Source organism: Ursus americanus, chromosome X, assembly GCF_024610735.1.
Source record: "Ursus americanus isolate L20-20 chromosome X, mUrsAme1.1.p, whole genome shotgun sequence".
NCBI lineage: Eukaryota > Metazoa > Chordata > Mammalia > Carnivora > Ursidae > Ursus > Ursus americanus.
Window position 1 is genome coordinate 30,137,088 of NC_142164.1, and position 19,098 is coordinate 30,156,185.

At 45.8% G+C, this 19,098-nt stretch overlaps 1 protein-coding gene across 3 annotated transcripts in view; it reads right to left on the reverse strand.

The window, feature by feature from the left end:
- Positions 1 to 5,242: 5,242 nt before the first annotated feature.
- Positions 5,243 to 19,098, reverse strand: part of IL13RA1 (interleukin 13 receptor subunit alpha 1) — a 52,975-nt gene continuing 39,119 nt past the window's right edge. Inside the window, exon 11 of one of the 3 annotated variants that reach the window (XM_045790477.2) lies at positions 5,243 to 7,717. In XM_045790477.2, the coding sequence (XP_045646433.1) occupies positions 7,625 to 7,717 (93 nt within the window). In that variant the 3' untranslated portion in view covers positions 5,243 to 7,624. Of the gene's footprint in view, positions 7,718 to 7,752; positions 10,405 to 15,434; positions 16,000 to 19,098 lie in introns of those variants that run through there. The other 2 variants (XM_087860007.1, XM_087860006.1) reach the window with 2 other exon arrangements.

A 19,098-nucleotide genomic window follows, 5' to 3' on the forward strand; every position in this document is an offset into this window, starting at 1 on the left:
AAGTCCTGGGATCGAGTCCCACATCGGGCTCCCTACTCAGTGGTGAGTCTGCTTCTCTGCCCCTCCCCTGGCTCGTGTGCATTCTCTGCATTCTCTCTCTCTCTCTCTCTCTCTCTTGCTCACTCTCTCTCTCAAATAAACAATCTTTTTAAAAAATACCTCCCTCGCCATTTTTCTAAGGAAGTTACCACAGGGTGTAGTCCGGCAAAACCAGGGCGTAAAGTAAGAAAGAGGACCAGCTGAAATGTGGAAAGCAGAGTCAAACAAAGAAGAAAAACAAAGGGTGCTCCCCGGATGACAGCTGGGTGGCAAGCCTGGAGGGCAAACATTCCAGAATGGATCAGGAAGCCAGCAAACTCCACGAGTGAACGTTGTCTCCAAGAAAAAGAAATGGAACTCACTGATTACGTGTGATAGGTGACCATGCCGAGGGGTGTTTTGTGGTTCTGTCAGCAAGTTTGGGGATGAACTCATGACAGGTACATAGAAAAACAAGTCAAACCAAAAAAGAGACAATTTGGGGGAGATAAGATAAAGGAAATACAATTTAATGGTACCATACATGGATCAACTGTGCACAGCGATCATACAAATATTGCAAATATTGAATATTTTAACCAAAATTTTTTGTATTTGCAGAAGTGTGAGTGCACGTGGGGTGTGTGTGTGTGTGTGTGTGTGTGTGTGTGCTGGGGACATATAAGAAAGCTAGTTCCTCATCTTCCATAGCAGAAATTCAGAAATAGGTAATTTCTAAACCTAAATAAAAATAAGAAATATCATTCCGTATTTGGGTGTTAGAAGAGATACCAAAAGAACCAGCTAAAAACGTTAAAAACAGTTTAAGACAACACAGCTTTATTATCTCACACTTCTGTGGGTCAGGAGTCCAACAAAGTATGATTGCATTTTCCGCTTGGGGTCTCATAAGGCTGGGCTCCTATCTGGAGATGCTAGGGGGAGAGTCTGCTGCCAGGCTCATTCATGTTGTTGGCAGGATCCAGTTCCTTCCAGCACTTTCTAATGGACTCTTCCATTCTCAAGCCCACAACAGCACTTTGAGGCCTTTCTGTGCTTTGATTCTGTCCTCCTCTTCCACTTCCAGCCAGAGAAATTTCTCTGCTTTTAAGGGCTCAAGTGATTAGATTGGGCCCACCCAGATAATCCAGGATAATCTCCCCCATTTTAAGATCTATAATCTTAATCACATCTGCAAAGCCCCTTTTGCCATGTAACATAACATTTTTCACAGGTTCCAGGGATAGGGTGAGGGTGTCTTTTCTGGGAGAAGGAATCAGGGGTCAGGAGTCTTGGGGCAGAGAACCACTGTTTTTTTTATAAACCCTGTGGTATTCTTCAACTTTTAAAATTATGTACATGTTTCATTTTGATCAAATAAAACCCAAAATGTTAAATCCAATGACCAAATTTACAAGTATGGAATTCAAAGGGACTCTGTCTTAGGTAACATATTGAATGTCATTACACAAGGAATCTATATTACACAAAAACCCATTTTTGTGTTTCTAGGCAAAATGACCTAAGATCTGCAAAGCATGGTAAGAAATAGTTGTTAGGCACAATCATGGCTGGGCCCTTGTGAAAATTCTGATTTGGATGGACCACAGGGCTAATCCCACATACCTATTCCTCTGTTCTTACTGTTGTATTAAGGGACCCACTCTGGTTATTTTTGGCAGTTACTGCTCCTAGCTAGCTACTTCCTGTATCAACAATCGGTGACCGTAAATGCATTTTCTTGATATGCAAAACAAGTCATTATCTCAGTTTTTGTTGGCTGTCAGAATAGAGCGAATCTAGTCCAGTCTCCTCATTTTACAGATAAGAACACTGATGCCCAGAGAGAGGAAGGGACCTGCCCGTGGCATTGCTCGTGTTTGCAGCCAAGCTCCCCTGTTCCGAATGAGTTCCACAGCTTACGGCCACCCTTACGAACGTGGGACGGGATGAAAAATCACTAAGACTAACATCTTCATCTTATAGATAGGGAAGCAGATGCAAACAGGAAGAAAGCCTGCCCAAGGTCACTTGGAACTCCTACATTCTAATCTAGGTTACTTTGCCCTGTGCAAAGCACATTGAACAGAACGCACAAATGGGTAGGAAGACGCTGTAAAAAGCTCACTTAAATGGTTTAAATTCTCAAATCGCTTCCATTTGATAAGCAATTTGGCAACAATTTGAACTAAAATGTTTCTTCTTTAGGTAGCTTTCTTCTTAGGACAAGTAAATACATCACTGGCCTTCTAATACAGGCTCTAATGTCAGGCTGACTTGGCTTCCAATTCTGTCTGTTATTTACTAGCTGGGTCATCTTGCGTACACAACTCCATCCACTTTATTTTACTTTTTTTAGAGATTTTATTTATTTGAGAGGGAGAGAGGGAGGGAGAGTGCACAAGCAGGGGGAAGGGCAGAGGGAGAAGCAGACTCCCTCCCGAGCACAGAGCCCTACATGGGGTCCCATCCCAGGACCCCAAGACCATGACCCGAGTGGAAGTCAGACACTTAACTGACTGAACCAGCCGGGCGCCCCCCACTCAATCATTTCATGTCTCAGTTTCTTCATCTGTAAAATGAAGATAACAATGCCACCTAGCTCATGGGAGTCACGTGGGAATTTAGTGAAATACTACATATAACTTGGCACCCGGTAGCCACTAACTATTTTCTCTTTTTATGTCATGTTTAGACCTAATAAATGTTGAAAACTAGCAGTGAAATATTTTCCTGTTGCTAATAGTAAACTAATAGTGTGACGATTAGGAAAGACGGTTAAAGGCCAAAGAACCTTCAGGAAGAAATTGTCTCGGGGATTGATGTCAAAAATATCTAGCACATCCAAATGCCAATAAAACTCCTCCCTCGCTTAAAGTAAAAGCACGCCAAGATTTAGCTACAGTATTTACAAGAAACTTACTGCTTGATCTCATCAGTGGGCTTTCAAAGAAGAGTCTCTGAAAGAAATGTTCTTGTTGCCTTGTTTTCTCCTGAAACTACTAATGTCCTGATGGCACAATGTGTCTCTCATGTGAGCTTGTAAACGAGCAGGACTTCATGGAAATGACAAATGGCAAATTACTCTGGAAATCAATGTACCTCAATCATTCTGGCTTCTCTCCCCGAGACAAGGTGAACATGTTTATGACTACGAATACGTGTTTGCCAGAGATCTCATAGAGATATGCAGCCTCCAGGGTCTGCGCTCAAGTGTCTTCCGTCATAATACTCAGTATACCGATGTATTAAGCAGCAACGCTTTCTTATTAAAAACACAACTATACTTACCTGGAGGCAGATTTCCAGAATCTTCTTGGATCATTCTAGATAGTTGAAGAAATCACCTTGCCGACATCAGCAGCCCCTTACCCACCCCCTAGGTTTGGATCTTGTAAAGATTCAGGGCAATGAATAAATGTGGTCTGGCTAAAGACCCACTCCTACAACTTAACACTAATAAATAATAAAAACTCAACCAAGTACATTTTAAAGGTCTAATTGGCTTTATTATTTGATTCATGAATCCAGCAGCATCCCACCTAGTAAGTAGAGAGGAGTTCCAAAGAGCCACAGAAAAGAAAAGGCTTTTCAAGGTGAGGGGTGCCTGGCGGGCTCAGTCGGTGAAGTGTCTGACTCTTGATTTCAGCTCAGGTCATGATCTCAGGGTCGTGAGATCGAGCCCCGCACAGTTGGTTCCACGCAGGTGTGGAGCCTGCTTAAAATTCTCTCTCTCGCCTTCTGCCCCTCCCCCACTCCCCTCACTAAAAAATATTAATAACCAAGATATAGAAGGAGTGGAAAAAAGGAAATTATTAGCAAGGAATCCATTGTTTTAAGCAAGGTCACCCTCCCAAGGGGAACGGAAAGGGTCTATCAGTAAAATTCCTAGTGCTGACCAGGAAATCCCACAGTGACTGGTTAAAGGTTACATTCTGGGAGGCTGGGACCGCAGTTAGGTTAGGTATTAAGTCTTGGCTTACTGACTTGGGTAAGTGACACCATTCTGGGCCAGTGGTTTTCTTTTAACAACACGAATGAGAAAAAAAAAAACAAAACCCTCCATGACATTGAAACCATTTTGCTGTATTTACAGAAAATATGAAACCACATTACCATCTCTTAAGAGGACAGCTATTGAAAACCGATTATTAGTCTCAAATCTAACCTGCTCATGGGATTGATTTCTAACTGGGGGTCCCGCATCATGTATACCATGACAGTCTCCTTAAGAATGTGCGTGTGTGTGCGTGCGTGCGTGCGTGCAAGCACGTGCACACGTGTATTTCTTTTTTTCCCATAGGTTTCCTGCCACTGGTTGGGGGTCACAGTCGGGTTGGTGACGACAGACGTTCTCCCCCCGGGGTGGGATGACATCATTGGCAACAGGCCAGAGCCGCTCCGAGCTCTAAGGTGGTGTTGGTGAAGGTCACGCCCTTGACTCTGGTGACACACAGCTCTGCTGGGAGGTGTTGCTGTCTTGGTAACACTTCTTCGCCAGGAACACCCAAACCATCAGGTATGTCAGGATGCAGACCCGCAGCAGCCGGCAGAGCCACCCCCCGCTTCTTGTCTTGTCTTTGGCAAGGACATACTTTGCCGTCCCGTAGCTGAACGACGAGGATGGCTCGAGCTCCTTGCAGCCGCCCGCCCCGCGGAGCTGCCTCAGCTGCACCTGTGGACCCAGCTCTTGCTGCCGGGCCCCCCACCCCCGCACTGCACCCCACGGTGCATTTCCCTTAATTATCACAACTACAATTTATCAAATACTCCCCATCCCTTTAGGTACCGCTGGCACAGGCGGTGCTGATATTAAACTCGGTGCGTGCTCTTATCGGAAAACACGCGCGGACCGAGAACAGCAGACAAGCTTATGAGAAACAACTGTAAGATAAAATAGCTGTCTTGGATTTTTTTTTTCTGCAACGTTTATTCTTTTTTTTTTTTTAAGATTTTATTTATTTATTCGACAGAGAGAGACAGCCAGCAAGAGAGGGAACACAAGCAGGGGGAGTGGGAGAGGAAGAAGCAGGCTCATAGCGGAAGAGCCTGATGTGGGGCTCGATCCCTCAACGCCGGGATCACGCCCTGAGCCGAAGGCAGACGCTTAACCGCTGTGCCACCCAGGCGCCCCAGCAACGTTTATTCTTTTAACTCCAAATTTTCCGCCACCCACTCCTCACAATGCTTTACCCCAAAATAAGACCAAAGGAAAACAGGCAGGTGACATACAAAAAGACAATATTTATTTCACTCAAGCTTTCCTATAAGAAGTTAAACAAAATGACCCCTAGTTGAAGGCATTACCAAAAATATTCTTAACATTGTTTCACGTATCCCTTCTGTGCCCAGATAGAAGAAAAACTTATCTGAATCAAAGAATGAGAAGGACCATCCTTACAGTGGGTTTACTTAGGTAGGTGGAAGGAAACAAAATCCATATAGTTTAGGCATAACATAGCGAATGGACCTACGAGTTTCCGACAGGTGGTGGAAATCCCACTGATGCGTGCAAGTTCCCGAGAGCTCCCAACACCTGGGGGTGACTTTTCAGCAGTTACAGACCAGCCACAGGTATTCCCGTAATTCACTGCGCCCTTTTCCCTCGACTATCTGATGGCTCAAAGCGGAGAATGGAAACCAAATGCAATGTCCTCGCTCCCGGGCTGTGACTGTCACCATCTGCAGGCCCTTGGGTAATCGTAATACCAAAGCATCCCCCCGCCCATTGCCATCTAAATAGGATACCAGGAAAAACGGCCCTGGGTGAGGCGTGCTTGTGTTTTGCTTTCCAGAATTATAAAAGACTCGACTAGGAGATAACCTCATTCCGACACAGGAAAACCAAATGTTCTTTCTCGAAAATCGTAGAACAAGGTGGGACGTCTACTCTGCCTGTCTCCCACCTCAATCTGACCTAAAAAAAAAAAAAAAAAGAAAAGAAAAGAAAAAAAAAAACGGCACAGGGAGGAAACATGTTGACGTCTGCCCCTGGCACGGAATTTCCTGCGACGAGCCAGGGCACAGTCCTCTCCGTGGCAGCGCAAGCCGGTGGCCACCTGGGCCCAAGCCTGTGGCGAACAGGAACCTCTGACCTCCTCCCATCCCGTAAGAGCAGGAGTTGCAAGTCGCAACATCTGATTGCTGCCAGTGGGTGAGTGTCTGGAGAACTTGTGGTATCAAGTTTTCAAGTTCCTACCAGGGATCGGAATCAGTGCGCATGCGGAGAGAGATGCTGGGGGGTGAGGGGGGGGGCCTCTGGCTTCCATGCTTCTTTAAATTTGGAGGGGGGAGGAGGAGCAGGGGGCACATCTCTGTGGGTCCGATGTAGGGCTGGGAGAGAATGGAACCCTAACTTAGTATGCAACCCCCCCCAAAAAAAAACACAAACGTTGGAGCCTCAGATGCTATCCACATAAGAAGCAAACCCTACTCGTAACCAGTTGTGGCCTCAAGGGAAGAGGGGAAGACCTAACTATTCTTTCCCGAAGCCAGCGAGAGCAAAGTTCGAAGTGAAGATAATACCTCCTTTCTGTTTCGAAAATGCATAGAGGAATAGTAAACGCTGAAAACCTTCAAAGAAATGCAGACTCACGGACAAGTTACAAAATATGCAAGAATTGTTTCTTAGTCTTAGTCTTAATAAGTCATTGTTTCTCAGTCTCCGCACGCATTACCTGAGATGCAAATTACTCCCTGCCCCTCTAGGTGTTGTGAGCAGCTTTTCATTCTGGTTTCTAACGACAGGGGCCAGCCAGGCTGCCTGCTGGGACCAGGGTGACTGCGCCAGGGAGACTGAGCGGGGGCAACTGGGGAGTCGAAAGGTCTGGCAACTGACGGGTGGAGAGGAAGTGGTAAGAACAGAGGAGTCTCGGCTAGACTGGCACCCCTCGGGGCGACGCCTCAGGCTGGGGGCGAAGGCGGAGGTGAAGGCCCCGCGGCCGCGCTCTCACAGCCGGCGAGCCCTTCTCCCTCCACGGCCCCAATCGCCCGCCGCCTGCCTGGCTTTGCAAGGGGCGGGAAAGGAGCGGCCCCTGCTTTCTCCGGAGGCGTCCTCCTCGTGGCTAGCTGCGGCCTGCGCCTTCCAAAGCCCAGAAAATCGCGGCTGCGGGGGCTCAGGGCTCCAGATGCGAAGACGCTGACGAGCCACGCGCACTCCCGCTTGAGATCCCGACCGGAGCGCAGATTTAGCCGCTTCGTCCGCCAGGTGTTCTCGGGGACTTGGGGCTGCCTTTAGGGACCGCCCCCCAAATGAGCCTCACACAGCCAATCACACGGGTTGGTCCTGTTTGGCGCAGAGAGTGCGGAGCACGCACAGGTCCCTCCGAGGGCTCACAGTAAGAGTCCGTCTACCGCCAGCATCACCGCTGTCTGCTCTGTCCCCTGCTTCGAAGCCTTGGCCGGGGCGGCTGCTCTTCGACTCGGCGACGACGACTCCGCCGTCTTGGCCAGAGAGCCCTTGCGCGCGGTGTCGCGGCGCTTCTGAGCTGGCTGCTCTTCGGGGCCCAGTAGTTTCAGCGTCCGTCTCACGAGTTCCCGGGTAACAAATGCAGAATGGGACGAATCCGCACAAGGTCACGAGGAAGGGTAAAATAAATGACGCCCGTCACTGAGGGGCTCTCTTCAGGTTTTCTATCAGCACCACAGAGTCGGTCTCTTCTTTGGTTTGCTTCTCATAGATGTCGTACTTCTTCCAGTGCTGGAAGGAAGGAGAACACACACACACACACACACACCCACACACAGACACACACAGACACACACGCACACACACGATGACTCGAGTAAACAATGTTCTCTCCCGGAGGACCCGCGGCCAGCGCTTATTTTTAGGTTTGCGTGCATGCAACCATGAGTGTATGTTTTCCTGTTACGGTTTTAGAGGATTTTTTTTGTGTGTGACTAAGACTCTTCATCTATTTGAACAATTCATGAAACAAAACAAGCAGGAATTAACATTCAAGCGGGGAGGGGAGAGCATGGGATTGTTAGGTGATGTTTGACAAGTATCTCCACAGAGAAATGTGGACATCTCCAAAACTGGAAACAAAGTCTCTTGAAGAAGAAGAAAAGGGTGGTGTGCTTTTCTTACGTTAACTGTTACTACCTTTATTTTCTTGCCCCTCAAATTTGCCCACTGCTCCAGTGAGATAATAGGCTCAAAAAGTCAACCAGCATCGAGGTCAATGGCGATATATAAAATGTCCCAAGAAGTCTTAGTGCAGTTAGAACTTTTGAAAGGCCCTATATTAACAGTTTCATGGGACATCATTTACTAGGGCCCGATAAAGGTAAGCTCATCCTGAACTCAATGTGTCTCTTCACGGTGAAAGCCAAGACCCCGGCCTTTGCCTTCTTTACTTATAAATCAAGGGAGGGGTGGAACCCGAGCTCAGTCGCCTCATCTGTAAAACAGAGTTGCTAGACTGAACCAGGGGTCAGCAAACTGTGGTGGAAGGGCTGGATCCAGCAGGCCGCCTGTTTTTGTAAATAAAGTTTTATTGGAACGCAGGCGCGCCTCCTCCTTTCTGTGTTGGCTGGGGCTGCTTTCCTGCTACGCCAGCAGAGGTGAGTTGCTGTGACTAAGACCGAACGGCTGGGAAAGTCAAGAATATTTACTCTCTGGTTCTTTACAGGAAAAGTCTGCCACCCCTGCACTAGAGTATTTCTAAGCTCCTTCTCTGCTCGAATGTATTCTGGTTTGAGAAGCCTAGGAAAGGAAACGGAAAGCAGAAAAACAGAAACAAGAGCAACAGCGACTATTCCGCTGCCTCGGGCTGTACAATTAGAGATGGACTGAGCAGGTCGGGAGCGTCCAGTCTTAGAAAGCACAGGCAGGGATGAGTGGAGAGACAATGCTTAAAATATCCAAATCATTCTAAATAAATTATTTCACCCTCATACTCCTGGTAGGATGGCTAAAATAAAAAATACTGACAATCCCAAGTGTCGACCAAGACGCAGAGTAGCTGGATCTCTCGTACAGTGTTGGCGGACGGTTCCTTATCGAATGAAACTTACGCCTACTTCGTGACCCGGCTGTCCCACCCCCACGTATCTACCCAAGAGAACTGGAAACGTAGGTCTACATAAAGACCCCTACGTGAATGTTTATAGTGGCTTTCTTCGTAAAAGCCCCAAACTGGAAATAAGCCCACTGTCCTTGAACAAGTGAATTGTTAAATAAGCTACAGTTCAGCCATATCATGGAATGTGGCTCAGCAATGAAAAGGAATGAACCACTGATAGCAACAACACGGATGTCTCTTGAATGTACTGTGCTAAGTGAAATAAGCCAGACCCAAAAATCTATGTGTCTGATGGTTCCATTCGTAAAGACATTCTGGAAAAGGCAAAAAAATTAGGGATAGAAAACAGATCAGTGGTGGCAAGGGTATAGGGTCTGGGGTGAGGGGGCTGACTATAAAGGGACACGAGGGACCTTCTGGAGGATGATGAAAACGTTCTAGATCTTGACTGGTGTGAGTGGTGGCGACAACGCTGCATACATTTGCTACAACTGCACTTAAAAAGATGAAATTGTATTTTACATAAATCAAATCAACAAACCTGACTTTTGAAAATGTGAAATGCACAGGATCTAATAAAAAACAGTCTGAAAAAATTACATAACCTTGAAATAATGGCTTATTCAATAAATGGCACTAAGACAACTGGCTAAGCATTTGAAAAATAAAGTTAAACCCTACGTGACGGCCCACATGGATAAATTCCCCATGGATGAAAGACCTAAATGTAAAAAACAAAATCAAATAAGACCTAGGACAAATATATTGGGCAACAAGTACATAAATCTGAGACAGGAAAAGGCTTCCTACACACAAAAAATACAGGAAGATTTGAATGCATAAAAAAAGAAAAACATCATTAATCACCCAAAATACCATACCGAGGCAAACGGACAACAAGCCAAAGGATTAATAGCTGATAGACAAAAAGAACTTTACAGGGGCGCCTGGGTGGCTCCGTCAGTTAAGTGTCTGCCTTCAGCTCAGGTCATGATCCCAGAGTCCTGGGATCGAGCCCCACATCGGGCTTCCAGCTCAGCGGGGTGCCTGCTTCTCCCTCTCCTCTCTGCTTATGCTCTCTCACTCTCAGTCTGCTCTCTCCCAAATAAACAAAATCTTAAAAAAAAAAAAAGAGCTTTACAAACTACCAAGTTTCCAAAACATGAATATGGCAGGGAAAAAGAAATGGACGGTGGGGGCGCCTGGGTGGCTTGGTCAGTTAAGCGGCTGCCGTCGGTTCAGGTCGTGATCCCAGAGTCCTGGGATCGAGCCCCGCGTCGGGCTTCCTGCTCAGTGGGGAGACTGCTTCTCCCCCTCCCTCTGCCTGCTGCTCTGCCTACTGGTGCTGTCTGTCTCTCTGTCAAATAAATAAATAAAATATTTTTAAAAAATGGGCAATGAACAAGAACGTCACAAAAGAATGACTTCAAGCCCATGAACATACAAAACAATACAAAATGATATGTAAACGAAAACAAGATGCCCTTTTCTCATCTGTCAATTGGCAAGAACTTAAAAAAAATAAAGATACACTCATGCTGACAAAAGCCTGGCAAAACCACCGTTCTAGACTGAACCAGGGGTCATAGCGTACTATGGCTAGGTGTTTAAGTGGGTACCACCTACTTGTAATCTATACTTCTTGTGAAAAATTTACAAGCATGTAATCTAAGGCCCCCCTTTCCTTAATACGAAGGAATCATACTCTACATCTGTAACCAGGGTGTTTAATTTAACAGCATATATTACAGATTTTTATGTATTAGTAAAATTGAACTACCTCATTTCCCTTACCCTCTGCATAATACGTCATTGCATGAACGCACCGTACATTTATTGAATCAGTATCCTTAATAGATATTTATTTAGCCTGTATATCCTTTCTGGACGACAATTTGTCAATATTAATCAAAGAGCTTAAAAAGTATAATCTCCTCTGATCCATCAATCTTACCTGTAACAAAGTAATAAAATTATTACCCCCCAAAATAATAAAATATATATGCTAATACAGCTATGAAATGATGCCTATAATGATGAACTTTAGAATTCGTCTCAATGCCCAATAACAGGGACTTGGTTAAGTACGTTATGATAGAGCCACACAATGGAATACTATTCAGCCATTAAAAAGTATATTATAGGACCAGGGTTGGCCAACGTTTTCTGTCAATGGCCAGATAAGAAATTTTTTCAGCTTTGAGGCTCTGTCGCATAACTCATTGTGCTGTTAGAGCATGAAAAAACCACAGATACCATGTAAATGAACAGGTGCGGCTGCATTCCAACAAAACCTTAGTGGTGCGGACGTTTGAATGTCAAATGATTTTCATGTGCTATGATGAAATATTCTGCTTTAGATCTTTCCAACTATTTAAGCATATAAAACCATTCTTAGCTTGCAGACTTTAGACAAGCAAGCAGCAGACGATCTGGCCTGTGCTCTGTAATTTACAGAGAAATCCTGGGGGGGGAGGTAGTGGTTGGCAGCATAGCTTTTAAATGTCCCCAAATGCCACCACAGAAAACACAAGCAGGAAAGGTAACCAGGGTAAGTAGGAAAGCAACAGCCAAATCCACAGGCACCATCTATGGCAGAACCGGATCAAAAGGATTCCCCCCTGAACCCTGAAGTACGAATGGGTGGGACAAATTAAAGACAGCTACAAGAGCACACTGGAATCAGTTACGGAGGAGGTATGGAGAGGGAACCAGCAGGACATCTGATAGACCTGAGAACTCTAAAATAACTCAAACCCCAGCAAGCTAACGTATGAACAACAACTAAGACTGGCAGGGGTTTGCCCTTCCCAATAGTGTCTCAGCGCAAGGAGTCCATGGTAGCTGCCTGGGCCCCATGAACTCTCAAAGTCATCCAAAGCTCCCTTCCAGGGCCAAGTCCCACTCTGAGGAGCAACTGGTGCACAGAGACGCCACACTGACCCAGACAGAGACGGGGCACTCCATCAGTGAAGTGGCCGACTCTTGATTTCGGCTCAGGTTGGGATCTCGGGGTGCTGGAATTGAGCCCTGCGTTGGGCTCCACACTCAGTGGGGAATCTGCTAGCGAGTCTCTTGCTCTCTCTCCCTCTGCCCCTCCCCCCGCTCACGCACGCACACACAGGCACACACAGACACTCTCTAAAATAAATAAATAAATCTTTTTAAAAAATCTTAAAAAAAAGGAAGGTGGATAAAAATTATTCAAGAGGATGTGACAAATACAGAAGACAGGCAAAGAAAACAAGGCAACGGAATAACTGAAGTCTAGAAGTGAAGACATTTTTACTGAAATTAAAAAAAAGCAAACATCTGAGACTACATATTGAAAGGGTACGCTACCTACCACAGAAATCAAGCCAGGATGACCAACAACACCAAGACCTATTCAATTATTGGACTTGGAAGGAAAAAAAGCTTTTGACAATCAGAAAAGACCAAGTGTTTGTTTTTTAAGTAAGTTCTACGCTCAACATGGGGCCCAAACTCACGACCCCGAGATCAAGAGTCACACACTCCACTGACTGAGCCAGCCGGGCGTCCAAAGACTAAGTATTTTAATACAGAAAATTATATTGTCAGCAGACTTTGGCAACATTTTATGCCAGAAGAAAATGGATGCCACATTTAAGATACCCAAGGCAAGAACATGTGAGCCATGGATTTTATATCTAGCTAAAATGACTTTCAATTATTAATGCAGCAGACGCCATCAATGTGTAAATAATTCAGGAAATGTTGGTCCCAGGAATCCTCCCTGAGAAAACGTGCAGAGCTTCAAACAACCAAAGTGACTGGAGAGACATGAACACGAAGACCGGTGGTGAGCATCTAATAGATATACTCACCCGGAATTAAGACCACATGAGGGCTCTAAGGGAGACACTGTGCTATGGCACAGTCACCTGCACTGACCATGCAGATACTGGACAACTTCAAAAATGGAGAGAGAACAGGGAGAACGTACAGAAAAATGGCCCTTTCCAATAATCATTAAAACTTATTTAAAAATTTGTCAGAAGTTCAGAAATTCCTTCAGTTCCACCTCTTTCCTTCTCATCCGTTAAATTCAAAGAAAATTAAATATGAGCGTTTTATTAAAACATATCATATGACTGGCTCAGAGTCTAGACTGGAGAATCAGGATGCCTGGGTTCAGGTCCCAAGTCTGACTCTTGTCCGTTCAGTTTGGATCCTAGCTCTGTTGTGTCCTCACAATGCAACCCCTAGCAAGCTACAAAAGTCCCCCTCTGGTACCCCACTTTCCTCACCCGTGTGCTGGAGATAAGACCTACTGCAAGATGGGGACAAATTAATGAAGGAAGTGCTGAGAAAAGCGTCTGATATGTAGCAAAAATTCCACAAGTACAAACTATTATTATTGTTGTCACTGTTACTCCATTTATCATTAAAAGTTCCATTTCTCTATGTTGTTCACATAACATTAAAGATGGTTACGTCTGGGTGACAGGATGAAGAGTGATGTTATTTTCCTCCTTTGGTGATCTGTATTTCCCATTTCTCTATAATAAATACGTGTCGCTTTTAAAAAGAAAAATATTTTAATTTTTAAAAACGCATGCCGAAGATTACACTGTCGCTGGTTTCTAGTCATGAGACCCAATGGTTAGCTGGGTTGGACAGGGAAGAAAAAAAAAAAAAACCACCCTATTTTAATGAGGGGAACACTGCAGCAGAAATGGCTTCCAAGAAGACATTAATTTTTTCAATTGCCTTTTTTCATTTCTAAAACTCGGATTACTCTCATTTTCACTCATCATCAGCATTGTGGCCTTTTCCTGAGGACTGCTTCTATGAGTATGTCTGTGTAAGAAAAGGGAACAAATGCTCTGACCTATTATTCAATTTCGTGAATTATATGCCAGTCTATTTTTAAAATTACTTGCAGAAAAAAAAAATAAATCCACAAAATTACCCATCCATAATTTGATTCTCACACTGCCAATTTTTTAAAACAAGGTAATCAATGACAGAATAATGGCTGAAGATGAAAAACATCATAGATGGGGAAAAATCAGTGTTTGGAGGCTAACACGACTGGCCTTTAGTTGTCAGCCATTCAATCCAAGAAAAGCAGCAGGCTCTACAGGCTTTTATATTTTAAAGAAATAAACAAATTTCGTGGTTTCATGGAACACCAAATGTCCACTTAAGAATACTTCCAAGGTTTGGTTAGTTCCCATAGTGAATTCGCCATAGAAACCAAGTGGGTTTCATGCCCCTAAGCCCTGCACGAAACAGTGGCCTATTGTACAACTACAAGTCAACAGATTGCTTGCCCCGGTTTTCTTCAGATCGACATCCACAATAGGAAGTTGAACAATATGAACTGGGGATTGCGATGCCTTAAAAATCACTGCAGCTTAAAAAGGAAACGAGGGGCGCCTGGCTGGCTCAGTTGGTAGCACGTGCGACTCCTGATCTCGGGGTTGTGAGTTCGAGCCCCACATTGGGGGTGGAGTTTAAACTTAAAAAAAAAAAAAAGAACCAGTTGAATGTGGTGTGAAGGGGACAAAGGTGGTACCATTTAAGGGGGCTTTGGCTCCAACCCTTCGCTTTAAAAATTGAGAAGTAAAGGGAAAGAATTAAACACGTACCTGCCTTCCTAGCAGAAACAGAATTTCAGAACCCCCCCAAGAGCCGAGTTAATGACTCAAAGCAGTGCTTTAGAGAAAAGGGACAGCTTATAAATGTAGATTAGATGACAGATGAGAAAAATCGTCAGTTCAGAATGCCTGCTGAAATTATGGATTCACTCGAGGCCAACTGGCCCAAAAAGCATTAGCTACGGAGCTGAGCCAAAGCGCCGACAGGGCGCTAACCCAGAGCCACGCAGACGAGCTTCAGGTGGCGAGGGGGGACATAAGTGTCAAGGGGCAGGAGGGGACACCCTGTTACCACCCTACACACAGCGCTCCATCTTCACGTCACGAACGGTGCCACGGCAATGGATTCGACCTTGTCTCCCCGCAACCGGGGGACAGCTGGAAAAATTGCAATAGGGGCTGAGTATTAGATGATATTAAAGAATGTGAATCATTTTTAAAAGGACGGCCAGGCTATTTTGCTTATGTAGGGAAGTGTTCCTAACTTTTGTTTCCTTTTTTCGCGTTCCTAATTTTTAAAGATACATACTGACGTGAGAAAAAAAAAAAAGAAAGAAAGAAAGAAAGAAACAACTCCGCAGTATCTGGAAGTCGACTCCCAGTTACAGAGCCGCTTTCCAATCAGGAATGTGAAACTGGCACGGTGCTGGAAACATAATTGGCTTCCAAGAAGCGGGGGAAGAATAGATAATTTTTTACGGATGAAACAGAAATGCAGATGCGGAGCAGCAATCCCCTCTGCACAGCCCCCCGCCCCCCAGACGTGGCCCGCAGCCCAATTAGTCACAAAGGAAAGGCAAGCAGCGAAGCCACAGGAAGAAATGCTGTTGGCCGCAATGTTACTATAGTGATGAAAAAAACACTGTCAAAACACTAGGAACCTTAAGGAAAACTATACAGAGGATTTCGTTTCTTCGTGGCCACACCTAAAAGAGTTTTTGGGGGTTTTCTTATTTAAAAGAACCACCGCGGATGGTGTAGTGGGGAAGAAGAGTAATAAGAAAGGGCCGGGATTATTTCTCGGGATTAGGAGACAGTAACTCTGGGCTACCCTGGCTTCTGGTGCAGGCTCTGCCATGACCTCTCTCCGTGACAGTCCCTGAGAAATGTCTCTAGGGCCCCCACTGCCCCCGTCTCTAAAAATGAGGGGGTAGGACTAGCATCTTAGCATCTTAACAATTCACGGTTATAAATAAATAATTCAACACGTGAAACGCCCACCTCGCTGGATGACCTCTGGGGCCATGTTCATTCTCTAATTCCATAATTCTAGAAGGAAAAGGCTCGTTTTTCTGCCGCGTATGCAGTTGCACTGGGGAGGACTGCTGCCGTGTAGAGAAAGGAAGATTATTCATTTGCTTAAAAAGAAAACATGAAAATTTGTTCTATTACCCTTTCCCCTTGTCTGGCATTTTTATTATACTTTCAGTTTTAAACCCTGATTTTATTTAATGGTCTGCAACCAACACAAACAAAAACATCTTATGCTTTTAGTGGTCCATCTTGTCAGTATATCAGCCTCGCTAAATTATAGAATTCTCTGACTCATCGGGACAACATATTATCCTCTAGACAGCAAATTGAAAAAAAGCAATTTTCCCATCTCTGAGAAAGATAATTGATCTGATTTTGCTGTCAATGTTACCATCGTTCACTCTATCACTCAGGCTCGAAACCTTGAGATTATTTTTACTCTCTGGACCTTTCATCGCCCACAGAGTCCCCAAGTTGTAATGAGTTGCCTTTAATACTGTCGCCTGCGTCAATCTCTTCTGCTACCACCGAAGTTCCAGTCCCTATTATCTCTCAAACCCACGTGACCCAAATATTCTCTCTTCCCTTAATGACTTGTACAGGGTTCCTTTTCATTATGAAAGTCATACATGCTCATCATAGGCAATTTGGAAATTTCAGAAAGGTAGAAAATAACATCAATTATCCGTGCAGCCCTTCTGGCCAGACATGATCATTTCGATTCCTTTCCTTCCACTCATTGTTCTGTGCGTGGAGTCACGCATTGTTATCCAAATTACCATGGCAGCATATTCTGCAGGGCTGATGTTTCTTACTCTCGAATCGTGAGTATTTTGCTGTGACATTAAATGCTTTGAAAGCCTAGCTTGTTTTTTAACTAATTCTACACTGGCTTCTAAGTTTTTCATGTTAGAGACAAACGCTGCATTGCCCATCCTTGTGCCATTGCTGGATTATTTCCTCAAAACAGATGCTTAAAAGTGTAATTATCAGACTGAAGATTTTTGTGACATTTTGCCAAGCTGCCCTCCAGAAGGCAAAAACACCGTTCTGTAGGCCCAGCTGCCCGCTCCCTACCCATTCATTAGCGTTGGCTGGGATCACCTTTTAGAAATGTATTAGGCTGGAAACTGCGCTCTCATCTAGGCTTTGGCTGTATGCTCTGTATCTATCAGTGAGTCCAAACACGTTTTCGCCAGTATTGGGCATCTGTATCGTGGCACTTTGACTTGTCCCCGTCCCGCTGGGAGGGGCAGCGAACGCAAACGCCTCTCCGGGGCCTGGCCTGGCAGCTCCACGTGACACCAGGTGGGAACGGGGAACGGGAGGGCCTCGGATGAACCAGCAGAATGTATGCCACGCAGCAGGCTCCAAACTGAGAACCGTGAGATACGCCACGTGGCCAAACAAAAGCCTGGATGTGGCAAGTTCAGGACTAGCTTCCCGGCTTGCCACCGGGCCTCCCCCTCTCACCACTCCCTTCTGACTCCTGTCCGATGGCTCTTCCTTATGCTTTCCCACAGAAGGCCAGCCACGATGTGAGTCCAAATCTTTTTCTCCGAAGGCCCCCATCCCGACCCTCTCCTTCTGTCACAAAGAACTCTCCGAAGGTAGTGAGCTTCTTGAGGACAAACACTCTCTCTTACGAGAGGCAATGCAGCAGAGCGGAAAGAGAGAGAGAAGTCTAGAGTCAGACCATGCCGGGTCAGATCCCGCCATACTACCTACTAGCTGTGTGACTGCGCTAAAGTTACCGAACCTCGCTGAGGCTTCATTTCCTCATCTGTGAAAAAAATGCTACTCACAGCACGTAGGCTGCGGGGCGGTTATGAGGACACAGCAAGGAAGGGAAGCCCAGCACCCCATCTGCTGTATACACACAGCAGACCTTCCAGGGCTGGTCAGGGGTGTCCGCAAGGGCCTGCGCCATCCCCAGCCCCCGGCGGCCAGCGCGCTAGTGGGGGAGATGAAGAAAGACACGAGGTCACCCTAAGGAAAATGGCCACAACAGTGTTTGTCAAAGTGGGCTCTGCAAACCATCTTGCAAGCAAAGGAATCCTCTGGGGGGGGGGCTCCTGTTGGAGATGCAGATTCCTGGGGTCCCTCCCAGACCGGTGCACTCAGACTTTCTGGAGGCGGGGACGGGATGCTCTATTCTCGCAAGCCTTCCAGTCGGTGGTGACTCAACGAGAGGCGAAGAGCCGCCGGTTGCCATATTCCCCCTAGGTGACCGCCTCCTCCTCAGGCACTTGACTTTGGGACCTATCTGCCTGGCGGTGCCCTATCCCCCGGGGTCGGGCAGCGTGACCACGACCTGGTGACAGAGCGATCCACGTGCGCCCTGCCCTGACAGCACATCGGCCTCCCCGCCTTCCTTTCCCGCTATACATCAGCGCGGCTGTTGTGAATCACTTGTTATGACAAGAATTGTTTGGGGAGGGGCGCCTGGCTGGCTCAGGCGGCACAGCATGTGACTCTTCATCTCGGGGTCATGAGTTCAAGCCCCAGGTCGGGCGTAGAGCTTACTTTTTAAAAAGAAAAAAAAAAAAGAACTGTTTGGGGATTAACAATAAATGGGAAGTATCAATAGTAATACTAACCGCCGACGCCTCCTGAGCACTGCGGAATGCCTGCCTGCTGAGCGGTTCTTCCGTACTCAGTTACTCGAACCCACATAACACCACCAGGAGGCAGGTGCTATCATGACCTCCATTTTACAAATGAGAACACTGAGGCACAGAGAGCTTAAGGAAGTTACCTAAGGTCAGACAGATGGTAAATGAGATTTGAATCCAGACAATCTGACTCCAGAGCCCAGGCCATTATGCGCTATGCTGTACTGCTTCGCTAAATTAACTGCCCTGTGCCTGATATTACTAATTTAAAATATTTGTAATGATACTGATATTTATTCCATTTAGTGTCTTTATTATTTTATTTGGGTGAATGTACTTATCAGGGAAACCTGAAACTCTCTGGTTCCCCTGAGGTCTTAGGTTTTCCGGCCACAAATTCTAGCAAGAGAGTATGCAGCAAACGAACCAGAACAGTTCGGGTGGGTTTGCCTCGTCTTCGGAGGCCAGCTTTCCAGGCAATAGCATGGACAGAATCTCTTTCAGTTGTTTACCCTATCCTTCTATTCCCCCAAGTCTCCCAAGAGCCCGAAGCCC